This window comes from Sciurus vulgaris, assembly GCF_902686455.1.
Source record: "Sciurus vulgaris genome assembly, chromosome: 1".
NCBI lineage: Eukaryota > Metazoa > Chordata > Mammalia > Rodentia > Sciuridae > Sciurus > Sciurus vulgaris.
In genome coordinates this window covers 14,344,268-14,369,364 of record NC_136461.1, presented here as the reverse complement: position 1 = coordinate 14,369,364, position 25,097 = coordinate 14,344,268, and the positions used below count along the sequence as shown (strand labels likewise).

At 50.1% G+C, this 25,097-nt stretch overlaps 2 protein-coding genes across 18 annotated transcripts in view; both read left to right on the top strand.

Moving 5' to 3' along the window:
- HP1BP3 (heterochromatin protein 1 binding protein 3) overlaps positions 1–3,698 on the top strand; it is a 37,685-nt gene extending 33,987 nt beyond the window's left edge. For all 7 annotated transcript variants that reach the window (XM_079115737.1, XM_079115734.1, XM_079115738.1 and 4 more), the window contains 2 exons: positions 1,010–1,123; positions 1,933–3,698. In XM_079115737.1, coding sequence (XP_078971863.1) covers positions 1,010–1,123; positions 1,933–2,227 — 409 coding nt within the window. In that variant the 3' untranslated portion in view covers positions 2,228–3,698. The remainder of the gene's footprint in view (positions 1–1,009; positions 1,124–1,932) is intronic.
- Positions 3,699–13,612: 9,914 nt separating this feature from the next.
- SH2D5 (SH2 domain containing 5) lies at positions 13,613–24,873 on the top strand. 11 transcript variants are annotated; one of them, XM_079125041.1, is made up of 11 exons: positions 13,613–13,666; positions 16,976–17,090; positions 17,181–17,308; positions 17,608–17,688; positions 18,116–18,202; positions 19,282–19,428; positions 20,519–20,770; positions 20,916–21,090; positions 21,422–21,530; positions 22,333–22,492; positions 23,119–24,873. In XM_079125041.1, exons 3-11 carry the CDS (start codon positions 17,222–17,224, stop codon positions 23,320–23,322), a joined length of 1,302 nt encoding a protein of 433 aa, XP_078981167.1. In that variant the 5' UTR covers positions 13,613–13,666; positions 16,976–17,090; positions 17,181–17,221; the 3' UTR covers positions 23,323–24,873. The 11 variants fall into 11 exon arrangements, with proteins under 11 accessions (XP_078981167.1, XP_078981158.1, XP_078981162.1 ...); XM_079125040.1 differs by lacking the exon at positions 13,613–13,666 and adding an exon at positions 13,743–13,824; XM_079125033.1 differs by lacking the exon at positions 13,613–13,666 and adding an exon at positions 13,765–13,824 and having other exon boundaries at positions 17,030–17,090; positions 18,116–18,190.
- Positions 24,874–25,097: the final 224 nt, after the last annotated feature.

Genomic DNA, 25,097 nt, shown 5'->3' with positions numbered 1-25,097 from the left:
TGGAATTACAGGCATATACTACCACTCCCACCTTACTATAGCCTTCTGCTTTGATTTTTAATAAAGTACCCTGACAACAAACACTAAGATCCTAGTTTAGCAACACTCCAATGTAACTTTCTTATATTATTCTTTGTATACAAACATAAATGTTACTTGGTTGAATGCATGTTATTTGAATTTTAAGCATTAAATTTAATAAAGTCTTACGTTCTAATTTAAGGATGTATTACTCAAATGACCATTGCTGGGGTCATAGCTCAGCAATAGAGTGCTTGCCTAGCACCTGTGAGGCACTGGGTTTGATCCTCAGCACCACATAAAAATATATAAATAAAGGTATAAAAAAGAATGGATCAAAAGAGAATAGCATTTAAAAAATAAGATTCCTACCATTAAGGGCAAAAAAGGGGATCCTTGCTAAATTTCTCTAACCCTTTGAAGAGCCTTAGACTTTGAAGTCTTTTGCCATTCACTGCTATGTAACCACCGTGGCTCATAGGGTGCTAGGCATCTCAAGAGCTTAATAATTGCTTACTAAAAAAATGAGTAAGGAACAGTTTTGTTAAATATTGGGAGGTAGGGAATAAGATATGGGCTGGTCTTTAAAGTTTGTCTTGACTCTATGTGTTTAAAATAAGTTGTGTCATAATCTGATTTTTGTTAGTGTGCGGTACTAGGGATTGAACCCGGGGCCTCATGCATGTAGGCAAATACTGTTATAACTGAACAATGTTCCCCAGCCCTTTCTCATTTTAAGACAGGGTCTCGCTACTTTGCCCAGGCTGATCTTGAACTTAATGATCTTCATGTCTTAGTCTCCTGAGAAGCTAGGATTACAGGTGTGCACCACTGCTCCTGACTGTAACCTGAACATTTGTAACCTAACTTGACATTACTAAGGGAAGGGTGACAGAAGTGGGGAATATCCAGGGAAGAGCATCCAGGTTCACATTATTTTTCTTGTCCTGAGACTTCCATTTTACCTTTTTTTTCCCCCCCATCTTAGCCCAGGAGTTCTGTTTCCAAAGAAAGAGCCAGATGATTCTAAAGATGAGGATGAAGATGAAGATGAATCATCAGAAGACGACTCTGAGGATGAAGAGCCACCTCCTAAGAGAAGGTATGGATGTGTGAAAAACCTTTGTTATGTCAATATAGTAGGTTTCCTAGAGCTGAAATGGATACTAATGGAGGGACTGAAGACAGAGAAGTGTTTTAACCTGTCAGGATCCTTTTCAGGTTCTCAGTTTATCTTAAAATTTAGGGGTTCTGAATTTGAAGCAATGTGAACATGTAATGTGCTCTTTGGGCAAACCTGTATGGCTGCAGTACAGTTATTGAAAGAAAAATATTTCTATATTTTTGTAGGAAAATGTCATGAAGTTTTGTGCTGATTTCCATGAAATGGTTGAATTTTTATCCGATTTTAATACAGTCTCTAGTGAAAAATTAAGCCACTTGTGTTCCTTTTTTTTTTTTTTTTTTTTTTTTTTTTTTGTGGTGCTGGGAAGTGAACCCAGGGCTTTGTGCATGTGAGGCAAGCACTCTACCAACTGAGCTATCGCCTCAGCCCTCCTATTCTTAACATAGGTGACTTGGATATTCTTTCTTTCTTTCTTTCTTTCTTTCTTTCTTTCTTTCTTTCTTTCTTTCTTTCTTTCTTTCTCTTTCTTTCTTTCTTTCTTTCTTTCTTTCTTTTAAATTTTTAGTTGTAAATGGACGCAATACCTTTATTTTATTTATTCTATTTATTTATGTGGTGCTGGGGATTGAACCCAGTGCCCCAAGCATGGGAAGCAAGCGCTCTACCACTGAGCCACAACCCCAGCCTGATTTGGATGTTTTGTTTCTCTTTAGGCAAAGTATCTGGTTGTCCTGACAAAGTGAATCTTTCATGTACTTGACTGCCTTTACTCTTTGTTCTCACAGGTTGCAGAAGAAAACCCCAGCCAAGTCCCCAGGGAAGGCTGCATCCATGAAGCAGAGAGGGTCCAAGCCTACACCTAAAGTTCCAGCTGCCCAGAGGGGAAAAACTAGGCCCCTGCCCAAGAAAGCCCCTCCTAAAGCCAAAACTCCTGCCAAGAAAGCCAGACCCTCACCCTCAGTCATCAAGAAACCTAGTGGTAACCCCTCGAAGAAGCCTGCAGCCAATTCAAGAAAGGAAGTGAAATCGCCGGGCAAGGGTAAATCCACCATGAAGAAGTCTTTCAAAGCAAAAAAGTAAATTTTATAGGAAAAAAGGGTATCATGATGAAATTGAGAATCTTATTTTATAAGGTCAGTGTGCATTTGTTTTAGTTTTGATGCTTATAAAATTACACTTTTTTCCTCCTGTATGAACATTGTGGGGAGGGAACATAATAAACCAATTTAGGCATTGTTAGCTTTAGGTGCTGTTCTTGGTGCCTGCCCCTTCCCTCAGACATTTTAATTTCTGCAATAATCCTGAACTTGCCTAAACTATATAATCTATACTTGTCCTTTTTGCTTCCCTACCCCAACTCCTATTGTTATTTTTTCTTCCTCCCAGTTTTATCTAAACAGTTGCAAAGATTTTTATATTTGTAGAAAGCATCAAGAACAGGATGCTGGTCAGGTGCTGGAAGGAGAAAGGAGGCAGCGTAGCACTGACTTCATTGTAAAGCCTCCTACCTGGAGATGTCAACTATGGTTATGAAAATTAATTATTTATACAAATCACTCCACTAACCCTTTCTCTCCAACTATAAACACGGAGACAACTTAGCTTTGGAAATAAGCCCAAGAGTGTGAACTCATTAGAATCTGAAAATACATGACTTCTTTGGGCCACTTCTCACATTGATCGATTTCTAGGTATTTTCCACTGGCCCAGAGAGCATTGCATTCTCTTAACAACAAGCACAAGTTCTCTGTACCACTTAGTTTTTGACTAAAGGAGAAGTATAGGAATATATTGAATTTAATTTCTGATGTCACCTGTGTTACCAAAAATTGAAATATATAAAATCTTGATCAAATGTTAAAATATATTTTTGAATATTTGGAGCATGAGTTGTCACTTCCTGTTTGCCTTTTTTATAAGGAAGCGTTGGAGAATTACAGCATTGCTAATGTAGAAATGTTAAGTGGAAAAACATACAATTTCCTCAAATAAACTAGGTTCCAGATTCATATGTGGGTATTTTCCCCCTCCTTTCTTTCCATAGCACTTTTGATATCAAGCAAGTGGCTTCCTTTTTGAGATATTAAAAAAGAAAAAAGAAAAAAAAGCAAATGAAGCCCTATTACCTAACCCTTTTTTATTTGTATTTGTTTTAGTGTTGTGAAGTTGTGTTAAATAGCACTAGCTTTCTACTTGAGAAATACCAATTTCTGGTTATCATTTATCTTCCCTGTGGCACTTGACATTTTAATTGTCTTAAACTTTTTGGTGTATATCTTCTGGCCCCTTGAGAGCTGACCAGAAGCAAAAGGTGTTTGTTTTATATTCATTCCACTTGCATTGTCTCCTGGGATCCCTTCTGCAGCTTAAGAATGGCTGGGAAATGGACTTGAGAAGATTGGCTTGAAACAGATCAGAATCATGTGTGATCCCATCATGCGTTCATTGGAATTTGTGTTGCATGTAAGGCAATCTTTCCTGTTGTAAATCTTCCTTTTTTTATGTACATATATTTTGAAAAATATGAATAAACATGAAATTTTAAAAGCTGCGGAACTGTAGCTTATATTTAAAAGTATCTACTATATCCTCAGAAGTAGCTAAGTGTTGCCCTTCCTTTGAGTCTTTTCTATGGCAATGGACATTACGACTTTCTTTTTAAATACAAGTTCCAGTTTATTTGCTTTCGAATTCTTAAATTGATGATGTGATGTTTCTAGATATATTGACCCTGGTTATTAATAACTCAAAGGTTTTTAAAAATCACTTTTTTTTAAAATTTATTTTTATTGTAAACAAATGGGATACATATTGTTTCTGTTTGTACATGGAGTAACAGCATACCATTTGCATATTCATAAATTTACATAGAGTAATGATGTTTGATTAATTCCATTTTTTTTTTCCTTCCCCCCCACCCCTCCCACCTCTCTTTTCCCTCTATACAGTCCCTCCTTCCTCCATTCTTGTCCCACTCCCACCCTCCATTAAGTGTCATCATCCGCTTATCAGTGAGATCATTCCTCTTTTGGATTTTTGAGATTGGCTTATCTCACTTAACATGATATTCTCCAATTTCATCCATTTGCCTGCAAATGCCATAATTTTATTATTCTTTATAGCTGAGTAATATTCCATTGTATATATATATACCACAGTTTCTTTATCCGTTTGTCAATTGAAGGGCATCTAGGTTGGTTCCATAGTCTGGCTATTGTGAATTGAGCCGCTATGAACATTGATGTGGCTGTATCTCTGTAGTGTGCTGATCTTAAGTCCTTTGGGTATAGGCCAAGGAGTGGGATAGCTGGGTCAAATGGTAGGTCCATTCCAAAAAATATTTTTAGTTGTAGATGAACACAGTGCCTTTATTTATTTATTTTTGTGTAGTGCTTAGGATTAAACCCTGTGCCTCACATGTGCTAGGCAAGTGCTCTACCACTGAGCTACAACTCCATCCCCTAAAAATTACTTTGTATTAAGGACCATTTTCAGGCTCATAGAGTCCTGTCTTTCATATTGAATGAATGTTCAATGTTCAGATAAATCCTTGGACTGGAAAAAAATTACAGCACTGCAAAGGATAACAGGAGTTATCCTGGAGTCCCAATTCTAGAAAGTAGCAGACAAGTAATAGTTCTTAATAGTATTGGTTAGGTACCTGTGCTAACAATTTTCTGATTTTCTGAAATCAGAAGTTGGGGGATTTTAGGACTGGGTTGTGACTCAGTGATAGAGTGCTTGCCTAACAGGTGTGAGGTACTGGGTTTGCTCCTCAGCACCACATATAAATAAATTGAAGGTATTGTGTCCTTCTACAACTAAAAATATTTTAAAAAGAAAAACAAAAATGTTGGAGGAGTTTGATTGATTTCTTTGTCAAGCTATTGCTTTTAAAAGGTTTACTGAATAATCAGGTGGTGATTGTGTTATATATGAGGCAGGGAAGCGCAGGATGAAAAGTTCAGGTCATTCAAGGTCTCTTCCAACTCCGACTTTCTGTTTACTTCAAAGTTCAGATAAGGACAGTTTCTTTAGCATTATGGAAGGGAAGAGACTGGACTTTTCAGTGAGATGCCCGCTATCAAAGATCACCCACCTAGGTTGAGATAAAGGAATGTTTTTCTCTTCAGGCATTCTAAAGGAGCAGAACACATAATTTTTAGTTCTATGTTGTAGACAAAGGGAACAACAAACTGAAGAGGTAATCCCAGTGAGCTCTAGCATGACTCAGTGACTTCTGTACTCACTTGGTGGCTTAGTGAACTCCTTGGTGGTGTTTCTTACATTCTGAAACTGCCTATGAGCTCATTTGATAAATGAACCTCGGAATGTGCTAAGAGAGGGATTGTTTATTGACTCCTCAACCTAAAAAAGAAAGAAAAAAGGTACCATTGCTGATACACACGGAGACCTTGCTTTAGTAATAAGATAAAAGCATTCAAACAGATGAAACCTGATCCTGACAGCCACATGGACTTACTTAAAGGAAGCCTAGTCCTGTATAAATTTTAGAGAACAGATGTGTGTTTTAGTCTTGTTTATTGGGTATAATAGAAAAATTACATGAAAACGAGCTAAACAATAATCCAATAGCTTTATTATTTTTTCCATCATTCCTGTTTCCTCTAATTTTGCTCACCCTAGTCATGGTTTGCTTTTTGTTAAAACCTGCAACAAGATTTATGAGATTATTCCCACTCAAACTGAGATTTCTGTTGCCAGACTGATAAGTCAGCAGAAAGAAGTTAAGCTATTCCCCCAGAAGTTTTTTAATTTCTCACAAAATCTTTAACTTCAATGACTTTTTTCCTGTTAGAAGTATTTCTACTTTTAAGGATTTAAATTTATCAGCTTCATTTTAACAAGTTGGGTTTTTTTTGTTTTGTTTTTGTTTTTGTTTTTTGGGGGGTTGGTACTAGGGGGTTGAACTCTCAGGGGTATTTTTTGGGTACTGGGGATTGAACTCAGGGGCATTCAACCACTGAGCCACATCCCCAGCCCTATTTTGTATTTTATTTAGAGACAGGGTCTCACTGAGTTGCTTGGTGCCTCACTTTTGCTGAGGCTGACTTTGAATTTGTGATCCTTTTGCCTCAGCCTCCCAAACTGCTGGGATTACAGGCATGTGCCACTGCGCCCCGCTGGGGCACTATTATTTTGAGACAGAGTCTCACTAAGTTGCTGTGGCTGGCCTTGAACTTAATCCTCCTGTCTTAGCCTCCCAAGTTGCTGGCTTTACAGGTGTGTGCCACCACACTCAGCTTACCCCTCACTATCTTTTCACATTGTATATAAATGCATAAATAACACTATAAAATCTTTGCTTAGCAAAGGGAACTTTGTAGTGCTGTATGTTTGATAAAGTATCATTATGAGTTTGACCAGTTACTCCATGTGTTAGTCAACTTTCCATTACTGTAACAAAATACCTGAGCTAATCTGCTGATAACAAGGAAAAGTTTATTTTGGCTCACAGTTTTGGAGGTTTCAGTACATGGTTTATTGACCTGTTGCCTTTGGACCTGTGGCAGACATCATGAGAAGTGCAGTGCCGAGGAAGCTGCTCACCTCGTGGCATCCCGGAAAGAAAGAAAGAAAGAAAGAAGGAGCTGGAGTCCCATATCCCCTCAAGGACACACTCCCACCAGGCTCCCCCTCCTAAAGGTTTTACCACCTCCCAACATTGCCACATGCTAATGACCAGAACTTTTACATGTAGGAGGCCAGGTCACTTGGCACTTGAGTGGTAATACTGAGTTTCTTCCAAATGTCACTGCACATGTTATCACATGTACTCCAGGAAACACTATGTCATGTTCATAGTTTATTGTTTCCATTTTACAGAAAGAAAAACTGAGGCACTGTGAGGTTCTGTAACTTGCTCCAAATCACAGTAAATGGTAAAGCCAGAATTAGAAACTAAGCACTCAAAACAGCCATCTTGATTGCCTCCTCTTGGCAATTCAAGCTTCTGAATTTTCACCTTGTCCTATCCCTCCAGTAATTCGGTATTCTATGCATAAAAGAGAAAGAACTTGTTTAATAAGAGCGCAGAGGACTGGGAAGTGAAATTAATTCACATTTGTTAATTCAGTGAAGCTTGAGAACTGTTCATATTAGACCTTATATTACAAGAAATGTTTACTACTCAACACTAAGTTATTTTAGGACTTGGTCATTCTCCGAGACTAGCCACAGGACACTGGTTTCCTCAGTTGCTTAGCCCAGGAGAGCACCGCAGCCTGTGAACTACAGTGTCCATCAGAACTTCTTGGCTAAGTGAGCAGATGTCTTACTCTTCGTAAGCTGTGGACTTGTATTCCATGAAGCCACCACAGGTGGTTCCAGAATGGGAGCTTCTGTACAACTAATTCTGGCTCAGTGATCATGAGCTGGAACATAAGAAGCCCCAGCTCTTAGGCAAAGTGTAAGGGAAACCTCAGCCACCATGCTCTCTTGGTACCTGTTTTGATCTGCCTAAGACCTAAGAGAGTTTCACAGCCTTATTCATCTGTTTCAGTATTCAAGTTTTTGCTTTTCTCTAGTGCTTGTGATACGCTCATTCCCTTATGTTCTGTTTGTGTAATTGAAACTTGCCAATACATTGTATAGAATAAGAAATTTTCATTAATTCCAAATTGATCCTGATTAGTATACCACTGAGTATCCAGCATGTGTAGCTGTGGTCCTGCACGGGGGTTCTTGGGGACTATGTCAGTTCCATTTGTGTGTGTCTTTGACCCCCCATTCAGTGTCCCTGAGCCTGTAAAGTAATGGGCTTTGAATCTACAATCCTTTACTTTTTCAGAATAACCACAGAGAAGCAACATGGGTGTCTCAAGTATCAAAGAAAACAACTACATTGGCTGCACTACAGTAAAGAGTGTTTTGGGGCGTGTGGTGGTGGTGGTACTGGGGATGAAATCAGGCACTTGTACGTGCTAAGCACCTTTTATCACTACATGCTCAGTACCAAGATGATTTTTTTTAAATGAGCCCAAATATTCAATGTTAGGAGGATTCGGTTTTTGTTGTTTACCGTGTATTCTTATTGTTAGCTTCTAATCACATTATGTCAAATTGACCCAGGTTAATTCTCAAGAATATTTGAAAGGAAGCACTAACTTTGAGAAGTAAGTAAATTTAGCTAACTTTCCCAAACTGGACAAATGCTAAGTCCTCAGTGGTTTTGGACACAATAGGGTAGGCAGCAAAACCTGGCAGGACAATGCAAGAGCATCATACCATATGCCTGCCTGCCTGCCTGCCTGCCTTAGTGAGTCTTACAAAATCAGAATTTTGTAAATCCAGACACTTTACCACGTGTGTGTGTGTGTGTGTGTGTGAATCCACTGAGCTACATCCCCATTCCCATTTCATCTTTTTATTTTTTATTTTCAGTCAGGGTCTCGCTGAGTTGCCAAGGCTGATTTCAAACTTGAGATCCTTCTGTCTCTGCTTCCTGATTGACTGAGATTAGAGGCATGTACCAACAAGCCTGGAGAAATCACATATTGTTAAGGAATATACCTATTGGAAGATGAGCAAGAGGGGGAAAAGGAAGAAACCAACACAGGATTGAATTTAAAAATCCAGGGAGCAAGCTGGTGGTACGTGCCTATAATCCCAGCAATGCAGGAGGCTGAGGCAGGAGGATTGCAAGTTTGAGGCAAGCCTCAGCAATTGGCAAGGCCCTAAGCAGCTTAGCAAACCCGGTCTCAGAAAAAAAAAGGCTGGGAATGTGGCTCAGGGGTTGAGCACCCCTGGGTTCAATCACTAGTACCAAAAAAAAAAAAAAAAAAAAAAAAAACTCCAATTAGGTTATAATCAAAAAGTCTATAGATATAGATAGATCTACAGATAACAGATCTGTGTGTGTATGTGTGTGCGTGCGTGCGCATATTTGTGCACATACTAGCAAGAATAGAGAAAAAGGGCAACTCTTCTGCAGTACTGGTGGGATTGTAAATTAGTACAGTCACCGTGGAAAACCTACATGTACCTGTAGTTTTAGCTACTCAGGAGGCTGAGGCATGAGGATCCCTTGAGCCCAGGAGTTCAAAGCCAGCTTGGGCAACATTGAGACCCAGTCTCAACAACAACAGCAAAACCCTAGCTGGGCATGGCGCCACACGCCTGTAGTCCCAGCAGTTTAGGAGGCCGAGGCACAAGAATTGAGGCCAGTCTGGGCAACTTAGTGAGACCCTGTCTCAAAAAGAACAAGGACTGGAGATGCAGCTCAGTGGTAAAGCACCCCTGGGTTCAACCCCATCACAAAATCAAAAACCCCCTAAAAACTAAAAACTCCTATATGATCCAGTTGTCCAACTATTAGGTATGTGTCTAAAGGAAAGGAAATCAGGGTATCAGAGATATCTGCACTTGCATGTTTGTTGCAGCTTTATTCACAGTAGCCAAGATAAGGAGCCAACTGAGGTGTCCCTTGGCAGATAAGAAGAATGTGGTACATACACACTATACTAGTCATAGGAAAGAACAAGTCCTATCGTTTACAGCAACTTGGACAGTACTGGGGGACATTATGGAAGGTGAAATAAGACACAAGTGCTGTGTGTTCTCACATGTGGGTGCATAAAAATCTTGAAGTAGAATAGAGGCCAACAGATTGGGGAGGGTGGTTACTGGGGACAGAGATGCAGTTAGAGGAATACACCTGGTGTTCTACAGCACAGTAGGGTGACAATTAAAAATACTGTGCATTTCAAAGTAGCTAGTGAAAGGATTTTGATTGTTCCCAGCATAAAGAAATGATACCTGTTGGGAGGTGGTACCTGTGCTAATGGTCCTGATTTGATAATTAATTACACATTGTATACATGTATCAAAGTGTCACTTGTACCCCATGTGCAATTATTATGTGCCAATTAAAAGATAATGGGGCTGGGGGTATGGCTCAGTTGGTAGAGTGCTGCCTAGCATGTACAAAGCCCTGGGTTCAATTCCCAGCACCAAACAAAAAAAGATAATAAAAAGCCAGGGAGCCAGGAAGAGAAGACAGGTGGGCAAGAAACGTGAGTCCCTTCTCAGCTGTGGCCGCCAGAAGCCTAGGCAGTCACCAGTTGCCCCTGGGCCAAGTCTGGAGCCTGGGTAGCTCTCTTGTCAGTGTGGATGTAGAGCAGGGCTTCACTGACAACCGAAGCTACTTGATGCAGTTTTTTTTTTTAGCGTCACCAACCTTGCTGGGTGAGGTGGTGCACATCTAGTGATCCCCACGCCTCTGGAGGCTGAGGCAATGATGGCAAGCTCCGGGCCAGCCTGGGCAACTTAGACTCCCAAAATAAAAAGTGTTGAGTGGCAGAGCTCCGCAAGTTTTCAGTCCCCAGCAGTGGGACGAGAGAGGGAGGAGGACAGAAGATGTGCCAGTATTGCCACTGTATGAGTTTGCTCAGGCTGCCTTAACAAGTGGTAGAGACTGGGGACTGAACCGGTACTCATGGGCTCACAGTTCTGGACATGGACAACAGGAGCCGCGGGGTTGGTTCCTCCTGAGCCCCTGAGGGGAGGGTCTGTTCAGGCCTCTCCCCTGGGTTTGTAAGTGGCCATCTTCTCCCATCTTCACACTGCCTTCCCTCTGTGCGGTCAATGTCCAGATTTCCTCTTATAAGGACACCAGTAATATCAAATTCAGACCCACACCCACGGCCTCATTTAATTATCTCTCCAGAGACCTCCAATTAGGGTTACACTGCAAGGCACTGAAGGTTAGGACATCAACGTCCGGACCTGGGGGAGAAGGGACACAATTCAACCCGTCATTTTAAAAATCGGTGTTCTGCATCACTTGTTTTAAAAGGGGCACAGTGCTGGGGTAAGCTGCAGGGATAACCAGGACACACCTAGGAGAACAGAATGGCTGTGCTCAAGGGGAAAGTCACTGTCATCAGGAGAAGGGGGCGGCAGCGGGCGCTGTGAAGAGCAGGTGTGCGGGACTTGCTCCGCGAGGCCCAAGCCATCTTGGCTCCAGGTCCCAGCCCTGCTGTGGGAGATCAGCTTCTCAGTGATGTGCCGCTGCTTCCCACTCACATGCGTCAGCTGGCAGCGCCAGTGCCAGATTCTGGGATTTGGGAGAGAAACCAAGACTGTGATAGCAAGCTCGCACCTGTGAGTTTTAGTGATTGTCGTTGACTCATCAGGAAATACCACGACATGGCTTAACGTTTTGGGCAATCATGACTCCCACCGCACCCCACCCCACCGTCCCTTTTTTGTCATCCCCTTCCCTGCTTAATATGGGAAACTCCTTCGGGCTTCCTGCACAAGTGAGTCACTAAGCAGAGCCGTGAATGGAATATTAGATGCATGTGCCTTGCTGGAGTGTGTCTAGGTTGCCTTGCCCAGGAGAGATGACTGACGTCACTGAAGTTCAACTTCCAAATAAACCTTTGAGCTTGTGCCTCTAAAGTCCGTTTAGTAAGGGGATATGCATGGTAAAAGTTCAGTGTTGGTTTTTGGTGAAATTGGGGGAATAGCTCAGATGAGCAGTTAAAATTTCTGTGATACATAAGTGAAAATGAAGTCATGGACTTCAGATGTATAACTGCATTTGGTTTTGAAACATTGTATTCCTGAGTAGGGATGACCCTCTGGGGCAGTGAAGTAATTGAGTCAGTATCACATACTTTGCATTTATTCATCTATTGGTACCGGGGATTGAACCTAAGGGCACTTAACCACTGAGCCACATCCACAGCCCTTTTTTGTATTTTATTTAGAGACGGTCCCGCTGAGTTGCTAAGGCTGGCTTTGAATTCATGATCCTCCTACCTCAGCCTCCCGAGCCGCTGGGATTACAGGCGTGTGCCACCGCACCCAGCAGCATTTATTTGTCCACATGGGACTTCTGTGATATTTTGTGTTCTGTTGTAAATTTGTGTCATTGGGACCTAGCACAGTGCCTGCCACTCCTTCTGAAAATGACTTAAAAGGCAAAATTCTCCCTCTGGGTTTAGCTCTTTCATCATCTGAATTTAATTCCTTGGGCTTTTATCATTTTGACCCAAAACAGATTACAGTCATTGTTTTTAAAGTTGTGTGTATCCAAGTGAATTATATGTATCAGAAACTTGTTGGTGTCAGTATTTAATAACAGTGCCTTGTTTTGCTTTCTCTAAATAGTCTCAAAAAGAGGGACAATGGATTTAATATTAGTGTGTCCTCTTAAATTTGACGTGCTTTTAAGAAAAAGTTGTAGAGATTTTTTTTTTCCCCCCAGAGGTAAAGGGAATTGGCCCTTTAATTTCTGTGTGTCTGAGTTTCATAAATTGGATTTTCTGAGAGCAAGACCAACCGATAAACAAACCCCCTTGTTCCTTCTTGGTCCTGGGCTGGAGGCTGCCAGCTGGCAGTGATGAGGCCGTTTCCCAGAGCACTTGACACATGGATTCAGTGAACACTTGCTGTTCAGTCACATACAAAAGAAACTCAAGAATAAACGCAAAGTCTAATATCTGCTAGTGTTTGCTGAGTGCTCCTCTTACCTCTGGGTCAGTGCTGTGCCAGGCCCTTTGCCCCCATTAACTCCTCCAGATCCTCACAGGGCTGTGAGTCAGGCTGGTAACACCACTTTACAGATGAGGCCCCTGAGGATCAAAGTGATTAAGGTGTTTGCCTAAGGCCCCACTTCTGGGAAGAGGAAGTGCTTAGATGTGGGACCCGCCTCTGACAATTACACCGCACTGCCGCCTCTGGAAGGGTTTCCAGGTGCCCCACCTAGACAAGGGGAATGCCCAGCATGGCCCGAGTGGCTCACACCTGCCTGGACTCTCCTGAGGTCCCATTTCTCAGCTCGGTCTCCTCTGGCAGGGCGCCTCTTTCCGAGGCTGGCAGCCTTTGCTCCCTCCTGGACCCTTGTGTCCTGGCTTTTCCGTGGTGTGGCGCGTGGGCAGTTTCTGGCGTTTTCTGCAGATTTCAGGTTTAATACACACTAGAGGCTTGACCGACTTGGATTTGCTCTTTAATTTTCGGCACCTACCGCCCGCCTGGCTTGATGCGAACAAAAATGCTCGCCAGCTCAGTGCTGTGGCTGACACTGGCCGAATTCGCTCTCCCATTTTCCCAATCTAAGTGGATCTCCCTGTAATTCAAAGGACGGGGTCAGTCAATCCTCTTATGAGAACCGCCAGACGGGAAGAGGATGCGCGGCACCGCCGCCCCTGCTGTCTTGGGGCTGAGGGAAGGTGAGACTGGTCCCCCTGCCCCAAAAGGCCGGGTCCAAACCACCATCATTGAACGCAACTGTGAGCCAGGCTCTGTCCAGCGCTGAAGGGCTCTGGCCCAGGTGAGGGACGCCGTCCGGACGACAAGCCTAGCCCCGGAAGAGGCGCCCTCGGCGAGCGCGGACAGCGCCCCCATCCCCCGGCCCTTTAAGGCGGAGCGCCCCAGCGCGGGTCGGCGTGGGCGGTGCCAGGGACCCTCGCGGCTTCTGATTGGTCGGCGCGGCCGAGCGGAGCGGCTTCGTAGGAGCCGATTGGTGGGCGAGGCCGGTGCCGCCGCCAGGTGATGCTGAGGGTCGGTTCCCGCGGCCACGTGGGGGGCGCGCGGCGCGGGGGCGGGGCGGACCCGGGACTCGGCGGCGCCGGAGACGCGCTGTGCAGCGCGGAGGGGACCGCCGGCTGGAGCTGCGGGGACCCGGAACTCGAGGAGCTGCGGCCGCCGTGAGTGAGCGCCCAGAGCTGGGGGCGGGGTGGGCCCGGGGCGCAGAGGAGGGGAGGGTCTCCGAGCGCGAGGAGCACCCGGCGCCTCCCTCCGACCTGCGTTTCCGTCACCTCCACCTGGCCTCGGGCTCCTCGGCCGGGGGACCCCCCCTGCCCCGCCTGGGGACTGTGTGCCGAAAGCCTGGCGATGCTCCGCAGGAGCGACAGCAGCAACGCGGGTCACAGCCTACGCTGCGGAGCGCTCTGCCCCTCCAGGGGGCTAGCCCCGAGCCCCCAACAGCACTTTCCGCCCAAATGTCGTCTGCTGAGGGAGGCCGTCCTCGACCGCGCCGTATTAAATATTCCCAGCATCTCGTCTTCCTCGCGCCACTGAATCTTTTCTCGGAATCGCTCAGTCCCTCCCTGAATGTCGTCCCTTCACCCCAATTTGGTGCTTTGCGAGGACTCTTGTCCTCCTTGCACATTGTTGTCGCTGGGAAATATTCTCAGGAGGAATAGATCAATGAACAACCCCAGGAGGGGTCCCCTATAATGATTCCCACTTCACAGCTGAGGAGCCAGAGGTTGAGAGGCTAAGGGACTTTTCCAAGGTCATCTCAGCTGACCCTTTTAGACTCCATAAACCATGTCACTGATTGTGACAATACAGGGCAAGTGGCGTTGGCATCCAGGGTGTTGGGGTGGTGGGAACCAGACTGTAGATTGGAGTCGTAGGGGCAAACTCAGGCCATCTGGCACAGGAGACAACCAGAGAGGGGCCGTAGCTCTTCTGTTGGTCAGATCTGTCCCCAGCACCTGAGATGTTACCCTGCCCCTGTGGCTGCTTCCTTGCCTCACTTACTGCTGGGCAAACAGGGACCCACCAAACTGCAGGGGGGACACCCTGCTTCTGTGGGTGAAGGTAGTCAATAGAAGGATGCCGTGTCCTAGGGACAGAGTTTGCTTCCCATTGCCCACTTTTATGCTATGTGACCCTGGGCAAGTGACTTTGACTTCCTGGACCACCATTGGCTGAGCTCAGAGGTCCCAGTGCTTGACCACAAAGCAGGTCAGTCTGTACAGTTCCCTGTCCAGTTCGGAGCAGGGCCACCTGGAAAACCTCAGAAGAGCAAGAGGAAAGCCCTAGACTCATTCCAAATGTGTCTCTTTAGGAAGGTGCTGGCCCAGTGAGGCGCCTGTATAAAACTTAAGTCTGGTTCAAAGAGATAAGTGGGTGTTTGTGCCTGGAGTGGGTGAGGCAGGTCCATTTCCAGGGTTAGAATGAGACTCGTACCCTCCTGGTCCTCTGGGAACCCCCAGCTCCAGCTGAAATGCCCTGAGCTCCTGAGGCTAGGGAAGGAGGTGAGGAAGGGAGAACCTGTTTCCAAGGAAGCTAAGGACCAGAGGGACAGGTAGGGATGGGAGTTTTATGGTGGATGGGCTGGCAGTGGAGAGCCTGTGGCCTGACCTCCCCACCCCTGCCACTGGGGACCCTGGGAACACTGGAAATTGCAACTCTGGATCTGGAGGGAGGAGGCCGTTTGCAGCCCTCGACAGAGCTAGCTGTCTGTGCATGTGAGCGAGCGTGCTAACCCTTGTGGCTCCTCCTCCTCACGCTTAGTGCCAGAGGGACCAAGTGGCAGGGGCAGGGTGTGGAGTCTGCGCCTGATCGCTCCCTCCCGCAGCTCTCCTTTGTCTCGTGGTTTTGCCTGTCTTCTCACCCCCTGTTCCCACTTCTGTTGCTGTGGCCTTTCCATCCCCTGCACCCCTCCCCATGCTTATTATGTGATCCAGCCCCGTGATGTGATTATAAAGTTGAAAGGTGGCTTCTCTGGAGCCTGTCATCTCCTTACCTGGAACAGGCGTCACGTTGGCTTTAGAGCCAGTTGCATATCTAACTTTGCTTTATTTAAACATCAGAAGTACAGTAGAGAAAGGACGTGATGTGAAAAGTGATCTGGATCAGACAGTAGAGGGTGTGACAGCCCAGAGGAGCAGGAGGGGGTGGTATGGAGGGACGTGGGAATGCTTCAAAGACACAGCGCAGCCTTTCTTTTCCATCTCTTCCTGTGCTGGCTGCTGCCATCTGCACACTAGCCTGAGCGTGGGGCTGAAGGTCATGGGCAGGTAGAGGAGGGGCTCTTGGCACGGAGCTTCTGTTCCACAGCACCCAAACCCTCCTCTCCAGTCACTTGCATAGCTGGGTTGCAGCACACCCAGGGTACACCCCTCCCTGCCCAGGCCCTGTCTGATCTCTCCTGTCTCCTGGTGGGAGTCACAGCCCCCACACTGATCTCTGTCTTGCCCTCACAGACCCCAGGGTCTGCTGTCAGTGTGGCCCAGGCCAGAAGGCGACTGAAAGTTGTCAGACCCTGCTGTCTTCTTAAGCTCCCTCCCACACAGCAAGTGTTGGAATTCCCATCCCCTGGGAGCAACGCTTGTTGAGCACTGGCTCCAAACCTGGCTGGCTCAGTGCTTGGTACCTGCCCAGCAGTCAGTTCTCATGGATTCCTTTCATCCCAAGTTTGCAGATGAGAGATGGAGGTTCAGGAGGTAAGGCAGCTTTCCCAAAGTCACGCTAGATTGAACCTGGGGCTCTCTGACCCAAATCAATAGTTACGAGTAGGCAAGTGAGAGAATTGGCCACAAGTGGGGCCAGATGGGGGGCAGTGTCTGAGTTGTCCCCAAGAGAAGCTGGGAGAGCTGAGGCCTTGGCAGAGGCATCCGGTTGTTCTTTCTTGAAATCACTGGATCACTGAGGCATTTATTCCGGTTATTGACACCAGCTGGAGTTCTGAGCTCTAATGGGAAACAGGTACTCACCCTGGAGGGTAGTTTCATAAGGGAAGTTTACTCCTGTTGCCCACTAGTGGATCATGGCAGTGGGTCCCAGGAAGGACCAGAACCTGGGAAGGGCAGGGGGTAATGCGCCTCAGCCTGTGGACGATTGTCCACCTTCTCCATGTCCTGACTCAGCTTGAGTGCTTTGCCTGATTGGGTTCTGGGTTTGTGATCTCAGTGTGGCCAGATGCTTTGGGAAGGGCCTGGAATCAGGCTGGCCACATGAGCCATGGCTTGTGAAGCAGGTCCCCAGCCTCATCAGCTCTGACCATCCAACCCATGACCACCCCACCCATGACCACCCCTATGGGATTCTCATGCCCTGGAGCAGGCCCCTGAGAAAGTCGGCCCCATGAAGGCAGACGGGTTTCATCATTCTTTCCAGGGCTGTGTTCCCAGGGCCCAGGACGTCAGCACACAGCAAGAACTCAGCAAGGATTTGTGGGGTAAATGAGTGAAGGGGGCGCTCCGGGGCTTGTGATGGGAGCACTTGCCTTACCTGCTTGGAAACCAACTTTCTGCCCTGCCCTTTGCAGCTTTCTCTCCTTGAAGCTTGAAGCTGGGCACCCTGGGGGCCATGCAGAGGGCCGGGGCAGGGGGCCGGAGGGCCTCCGACTGCGGGCCTGCCCCCTACCGGCCCAGGTGCATCACCAAGTTTGCCCAGGTGGGTGGGGTGCCCCTCCAGGTGTGCCCTGGTGAGGAGTCATTGGGGGTAGGCCCTGGGGGTGGGGAGCTTGGGGTCAAGGACCTGACCCGGGCTTTGCATTGCGTGTGCACTCACAGGAGGTGGGGCCTCAGATGACCTGAGTGACCTGACCCAGGCCACCAAGGGTGTCCCTGCCCTCAGCTTGCCCCATAGACCAGTGTGCTGAGGGAGGGGGGACTCAGAGGATGAGGGAGACATCCACAGGAGCTGTGGGCCTGACTTCCTGCCTTGCCTCCTCCCGCCCCCTCACTGAACAGTATGTGGGCTCCTTCCCTGTGGATGACCTGGACACCCAGGACAGCGTGTGGCTGGTGCAGCAGTGGCTGTGGGCCCTGAAGGTGAGGGAGACGGGGGCAAGGGCCACAGTCCTGGGATGCCAGGCTGGGAACGAGCCCTGAGACCAGATCCAGCCCCTCCCCCGTCACCAAGATGGGCATATGAAGCCCAGGCAGGGGCGGAATGAAAGGCACTGGAGAGGGGACCCAGTGGCTACCCATGCCAGGCCCCCGCAGCCCCATCCCTCATACTCAGGGACTTCGTCCACTGGCTGCCTGGGACCTGTGCCCCACAGCTGGAGGCCACAGCCCGGAGACGGGGATGTGGCTATCTGTGGCCCTGCTCTTCTGCCAGGACCCATCTACACTTCCCTTGCTTCTGGGGTGTCCACTGCCCAGGGTGCTCCCCCTGAGCAGGCCTTGGTAGGTGGGACTGAGCAGGGCTGGCCTTGGAGGTGATGGCTTCCCCCACCAACACTCTTCTACCCAGGACTGTCCCCGTCGCCGCGCTGTCATCCTGAAGTTCAGCCTTCAGGGCCTCAAGGTCTACAGCGGGGAAGGAGAGGTAGGAGCCCAGGTGGGTGCGGGTGAGAACAGAAACAGGTGTCTCCTCCCTGCCCTGACCTCAGCTCAGCCCTGGAGAGTCCCTCTGGGGCCCCTTGTGTTCCCGTTTGCTCTGCCTTTGAGCAGTTTTTCTTTTTTGTTTTTGGTACCTGGGATTGAACCCAGGGTGCTTAACCACTGAGCCACATCCACAGCCCTTTTTATTCTGCAGTAGGATCCCACTAAGTCATTTAGGGCCTGGCTGAGTTACTGAGGCTGCCCTTGAATTGAAACCCTCCTGCCTCAGCCTCCCGAGCCCCTGGGATTACAGGAGTGTGCCACCACGCCCAGCTGAGCATTCTTCCATCAAGGACTAGTCCCCAGGGCCAAGCTCTGGCACGTTTCTCACCCTTGGCCCTCCAAAACCTCCTTTGGGGGCCACTTTTGGCCTGAGCAGGGACGTTATCCCATGAGGTTTTGGTAGGTATGCTGCCCAGTATTGGCTGGTGGGCTGTGGACAGCCTCAGCTGGAGCTGCCGGAGCCCCTGCTTGGGTGCCTGTGCCCCAGAACCATACCCCAGAGCTGTACCCCTTTCACCTAAGGTTGTGATGACCATGGAGTCCCAGAGCCAGGCCTTGCAGGCTCCTGGGATTAGGTCCTGTGTCACTTTGTCACTTGCATGGTGTCACTGTACCCAGCAGCTCCATCAGAGAGGCCCTAGGGTTCTCCCACGTGACACATGTCACAACAGGAGATGGCCAGAAGACTGTGCTCATGGAGAACCAGCAGCAGAGCCAGGGTTCAGACTGTCTTCTGACCGAGCCGGCCACCACTGCCTTTTTCTGTGATCATGGCAGCAGATCACTGCTTTGTTTCTCAGTTACATGAAATAGGGGTGATCCCAACCTGCAGGCCGCAGCTGGGAACAAGCCCAGTAGCCACGTGAGGGGGCTGTGGGGTGGCCCGCAAGAAGCAAGGGCCTGTGCCCCAGGAGCAGGTGGCCCTGCACTGGGTGTGCAGACTGAGTGTAGGTGGTGCGGGGGGCCCTCAGGGCTGGCCACTGCTGCCCAGGTGGGGTCTCATGAGGCCCGGTACCCACTCTGCCCGCCCAGGTGCTCCTGATGGCCCATGCCCTAAGGCGCATCCTCTACTCCACCTGGTGTCCTGCCAATTGCCAGTTTTCCTTCATCGCCCGGAACCCACGCAGCCCCCCCAGCAAACTCTTCTGCCACCTCTTTGTGGGCAGCCAGCCTGGAGAGGTATCTGGGGCCCAGGCTGGGGCGGGGACACCACTGAGGCTTGAGTGGGTTGTGCTGAACATCAGGGCAGGTTCCAGGGACAAAGGCCTTTTGGGATTGGCTGGGCTGACCTGAGCCCCCTCCAGGTACCCTTCTGCCCTTACCACACTGGCTCTGCCCACTGAAGACCCCCCAAGGCAAGGCAGTGGCCTCAACATTTCCTGGGGCCCAGAGCAGGAACTGGACATGCCCTTGGAGATGGGAAGTCGCGGCCAGACCCTTGCTCAGGCTGTCCTCCCTGGCTGAAGGCCTGCCTGTCCCTTCTCACTCCGCCCACCTCCACTCCTCTGCCTGGCTCCTGTGAAGTCCTGCGACAGGACCACACTCCAGCTTCAGTCTGTCACTAACCATAGACACTTGAGTTCTTTGAGAGCAGCGCCTTGGTCCAGGTCTTACTGTCCCAATGCATGGCCCTGGGCGGGTGGTGGGGTGAGCGAGCTCTCGGCAGGTAATCTGGGAAGTCAAAGCCAGTGTGGCCGTCATGTGACAGAGCCAAGACAGCCGGTTTGGGTCCATCCAGCAGAACTTGGCTGTCACTGCTGAACATCAAGCCCTGTGCTGAATCCTGGGGTGACGCGTAGCTGAAGCTCACAATCCGGGCTTGTTGGGTCTGGCTGCTGTGAACGCGGGTGGGATGTGGGAGCCTGTGCTGGGGGATTTCTGTGCTCCATTTCGCTAAGTCCCCAGAGGAGCACAGGAGGTGGGGATGAGGAAACTGAGGCACAAGGGAGCCCTGCCCTGCCCTGCCCTGCCTGGGGTCACGGAGCTCCAGGCTTGAATGGAAACCCAGGCTCTGACCTCAGGGCTGGGGCTCTTGGCTGCGGCTCTTGAGAGGGGCGGGGGCAGTTACAGGAAGGATGGTCAGCCTGGGGGAGGAGCGCGTAGCCCAAGTCATTCTCGCCCTCCTGGCTGAAGACAGTTGGTAGGGGAGGCTACTCGGTGGTGAGGTTTTCAGAGATAAGTAGGTGTTCTGGAGGAAGAGCGAGGGGCGCCCTAGCCAGGGACTGCAGGCCCCTGTGTGGCTGGTGCCTGAGGCCCTCCCCCTCCTCAGGTCCAGATCCTGCACCTGCTGCTCTGCCGCTCCTTCCAGCTTGCTTACCTCCTGCAGCACCCTGAGGAGAGGGCGCAGCCTGAGCCCTGCCCTGGGCCTGCAGGGGACCTGTCCCCGAAGCCACCCTCCAGCCCTGGGGGCCCCCCAGCTCTGGTGCGGGAGCCCTTCAGCCGTGATCAGCTTTCACAGAACGTTCATGCCCTGGTCTCCTTCCGGCGCCTGCCGGCAGATGGGCCAGTGGGTTGCGGTGGGGTATGCAGCCCCTAGCCCAGGAGTGGGGGGAGCGGGGCAGGGAGCTGGACAAGGGCTGCGGGTGGTGTTGGGTGAGGGGTGGTCTGCCTGACCAGCATGGCTGGGCCTGAGTCTGTCTGCCCATGGGCCCGTCTTGGTGCTCTAGAAGGAGCTGCCAGAGTCAGAAGGCCGTGGGGGAGCCCGCCATGCCCGCCTGGGGAATCCCTACTGCTCGCCCACGCTGGTGCGCAAGAAGGCCATTCGCAGCAAGGTGATCCGCTCCGGGGCCTACCGAGCCTGCACCTACGAGACGCAGCTGCAGCTGTCGGCTCGGGAGGCCTGTGAGTTGTGGGATGCCCCGGCCCTGTGCACCAGGGCTGGCAGAGGAGTGCCTGCATGCTCCTGGGAGGCTGTGGCTGCAACCCGTGGAGGCCTGGTGTGTGAGCGTGTGCGCATGGGCAGCTGGGCTTGTGTGGGTGGTTTGAACTTTAGCTGGGAGTGGGTGTGAGTGGGGCTGCTGTGTGTCATGTGTCTGCAGGGGCTGGATGTGCATCTGTTGGAGTGGGAGGGTGCCTGGGGTGGGGACAAAGGGGAGAGGGCCTGTAGTGGTGGGGCAGGCTGAACATGGCAAGTCTGGTCACTCTCCTTTTGACTCCTGGGTGGTCTCCATAGTTCCTGCTGCATGGGAGGCATGGCCCCGCAGTCCTGGTGGTCCCTCGTGCCTGGTGGAGAGTGAGGGCAGCCTGACAGAGAACATCTGGGCCTTTGCTGGCATCTCCAGGTAGGAGGGAACTGGCCTGGCCTAATGCCCAGCTCCGGGGTTGGGCAGAGAACTAGTAGGGGGCTTCTGCAGGACCATGACATGAGTGCACCCTGTGTGTAGCAGAGTGACCTGGCCTTAGTGACCTCAGGCCCATCACAGGCCAGCTTCTTCCTAGAAGTCAACTTTTTTTTTTTTTGTACCAGGGAATGAACTCAGGGGCACATCCCCAGCCCTGTTTTGCATTTTATTTAGAAACAGGGTCTCACTGAATTGCTTAGCACCTTGCTGTTGCTGAGGCTGGCTTTGAACTCAGGATCCCCCTGCCTGAGCCTCCTGAGCTGCTGGGATTGCAGGCGTGTCCACTAGAAGTTAGCTCTTTAAACCTGTCTCCTGATGGGGTCTCAAAGGGAATCTTTTGAGCTCCTGAGAGCTCATTCTCATTGAATAGCAACTCTGGCCCAGGTACTATTGTGGGTTTTTTTGTTCTGTTTTGCTGGGGGATGGTGCTGGAGATTGAGCCCAGGGATGCCTTACCACTGAGTGATATCCACGGTCCTCACCTCTCTTTTTGGGGGACAGGATTTCACTTAGTTGCTGAGACTGGCCGCAATCTTGTGATCCTTCTGCCTGCCTTAGCCTCCAAGTAGCTGGATCACAGGCCTGCACCAAGCAGCCCAGCTGGGCACTGTGTGTTTGAGGCATTTATTTACTCCTCAGGCTGCCTCCGTGCTGTCAGGGTTATGTCCTCACCCAGAGCAGCAGCCTGGGGCTGAGTCCAGATCAGGGCGTCTAACCTCAGCCTCTTGCTTCTGCGCCCCAGGCCCTGTGCTCTGGCCCTGCTGCGGAGAGATGTGCTCGGGGCCTTCCTGTTGTGGCCTGAGCCAGGCACCAGTGGCCAGTGGTGCCTGTCTGTGAGGACACAGTGCGGGGTGGTGCCCCATCAGGTCTTCCGGAACCACCTGGGCCGCTACTGCCTAGAGGTAGGAAGGAGGGCCCTGGCACTGTCCCATTTTTGGCTCTGCTTCTTGCTGTGATGCCCCACCTTGTCCTAATTGGTGACCTCCTGAGCCTGCCTCACACTTACCCTGCTGACTCTCTGGCCCTGCCCCTAATCCCACTTTCTATCCTACTTTCCTCATAGGCCCTGCTGGCCGCTGCCTCTAAGGCTCTAGGACAAGGGACATGTCAGGTCACTGAAGGTCCCACTCTCCATTGGGTGTTTTGGAGGGTCTTCTAGTAGAGTGGGACCTGGGTCAGGCCTCTCATGTCTATAGGGATCCTGGCTTTTAAAAGTCTCGCTTTCCCACACCATAGCCCATCTTTAGCAGAGGAAGGAACTGACTCAGAGAGGGCGGGGCCTTGCCTGCACTCACGCGGGTTTCTGGGATGAGGAGCGAGGCTTCTCACACGTGTGCCTTTACTTGCAAGCTGCATGCCTCAGTCCTGCCCAGGTGGGAAGAGAGGAAGTGGGGTCTGGCCCTGCCATGGCCCCACAACTCTAAGCCCTCATTCCCTGCTCTCTAAAGTGGGCAGGGTCCCTGTGGGGGCAGGGTGCCTGGCATGAGCATGGGGAAGGGGACTGGCACTGAGGACCCTTCCTCCCCAGCACCTGCCTGCAGAGTTCCCCAGCCTGGAGGCCCTGGTGGAGAGCTACGCTGGGACTGAGCGCAGCCTCTTCTGTCCACTCGATGTGGGCCGCCTGAATCCCACCTACGAGGAGCAGGACAGTGGGCCCGAGGGCAGGCCCCCACGGACTCTCCGGCCCCTGGGCCATGCCAAGTCCGAGGCTGAACTTCAGGGCCTGGGCTAGGCCCTGCTCCAGGCCCCGCTTACCCGGCCCCTAGGCCTTCGTAGCTGCTGTGCTCTCCCTGCTCCCCACTGGCCACCATTCCATCTTGTCTCTGCACCTGGACCAGTTTTCCATTCCTCACTGCCTGTGAGAGGGGAGCTCTGAGATTGGAGATTTTCGGTGGCTTCTCATAGGCCATGTGGTCCTACGAGGTTCCAGGCGGGGTGCCAGGCACTCCATCGCTTCTGGGTGGCTTTGGGGCTCGCCTCCAGGCTTCCACTCTGCTCCTGGCACGGAGCTTTCTGAGGGTTAGGGGGCTTGCTCAGCAGTGGAGGTGCAGCCCTTTCCTAAGGGGCCAAGTCTCTGGAGAGCCCCTGACAGGAGCCAGACACTGAGGGCATGTGAGCATGCCAGCCCCAGCTCAGCTCTGCTAGCCGGCAGCCAGCTGCCTGCCCCACTCACTCTGCAGACGCCAGTCAGTTTGGCGACTGCCTTGGGAAGCCACTGATGTTGGTGTTTCCTTTAATGTAGTGCTGACCACGGCCATCAGGGGCTACCCCTCTCACCACGCCAGCCCCTCTGGGGATGGGCAGAATAGAATCATCCACAGGCAGAAGTGAGGCCAGAGGAGGCCTGGCCTCAGCTGGCAGTGGGAGATACAGAAACCATCCTGGTGGAAGGCAGTGGCCCTGCTGGTGACCAGCGAATCCAGGGATCCCCTTCCTAAGTAAACTTACAGACAACTATGAATCTGCCCAATTAAGTGATAGGGCAAGTTCCTTCTGGATAAACTTCTGTCCTGAGGCAGAAGCCCAGTCATGAGTTGGGGAACCACCTTCTTCCCCATCTGGGGGTGGCATGTACCTATTTGGTGCCATGGGTCACAGACTTCTGACTCCCTGAAGAAGGGCAGTGCCAGCAGGCTAGAAAGGAGGAGGCAACCCTGGGAGGGAGAAGGGGGCCTCCTGGAGGATCAGGCCTGTGGAGTCCTCATCCAGCCTCCGACCAGGACACAATCTTGTCGCTCTTTCAAATCAAGTGAGGTGTCCCATTTCAAGGGATAGAAGGAACTGTCCTCAGGGATTCTTCCCTGGAAATGTCCCTGACTTTATCCGAATGTAGGTGGGAAGTTGGGACAGCCATTCCCCCTGGAACCCACCCGCTGCCTGGGCAGAGCACTGGCCGGCAGTGGGAGACCCCAGCTCATTCCCCGTCAGGAAGAGGAGTTCAGTGACATCTTCTGCCTTGGACAACAGCGTGGAAGATGTGCACTTAAGTAAACCAGGGATTGGCCCAGACTTGGGCTGTGGCTCATCTCTGGGAGGGCTGGGCCTTGTGTGAATTACCTCTGGGAACAAGAGATCGGGGATGTTCAGCACACTGAAGGGACAAGCCTTCCCCCAAGCTCTTTAACATCCATCCAAACAGCATTTATTGGTGACATGATACAAACAGGGCAAGGTTTTTGGCCCACGTGTGCAGGTTCCCCACGTCTTGATTATAGACCACAATTTTGTCTTTGTTCCAACCAGCACCACCTGGGGAGTCCAGCTTTCCTTACCGTGTGGACTTTGAAACAAATAAAAATAATTTCTTCGGATGGTCTAGTACTTTTCTTTGGAGGCATGGTCTTCATCTACTTCACCTGTTTCGTTTTTGCCAGACATACACTCAGCTGATGCAGAGTGGTAAGCCAGGCAGAGCTTTTGTCCTGAAGGGCTCAGAATGTCCAGAAGGAACATAGGTAGGTAGATTTAACCAAATTATGGCCCTCTTCTGCCTTAAACCACCTTAAA

What these genes read in the sequence shown, in the direction of transcription:
- SH2D5 (XM_079125032.1), top strand. Translation starts at nt 13,670, where the DNA reads ATGCTGAGGGTCGGTTCCCGCGGCCACGTGGGGGGCGCGCGGCGCGGG. An exon ending in CCTGCCCCCTACCGGCCCAG is followed by an intron (nt 17,287 to 17,607) that starts GTGCATCACCAA and finishes CTCACTGAACAG; the next exon opens with TATGTGGGCTCCTTCCCTGT. An exon ending in GCTGTCGGCTCGGGAGGCCT is followed by an intron (nt 21,091 to 21,421) that starts GTGAGTTGTGGG and finishes TGGTCTCCATAG; the next exon opens with TTCCTGCTGCATGGGAGGCA.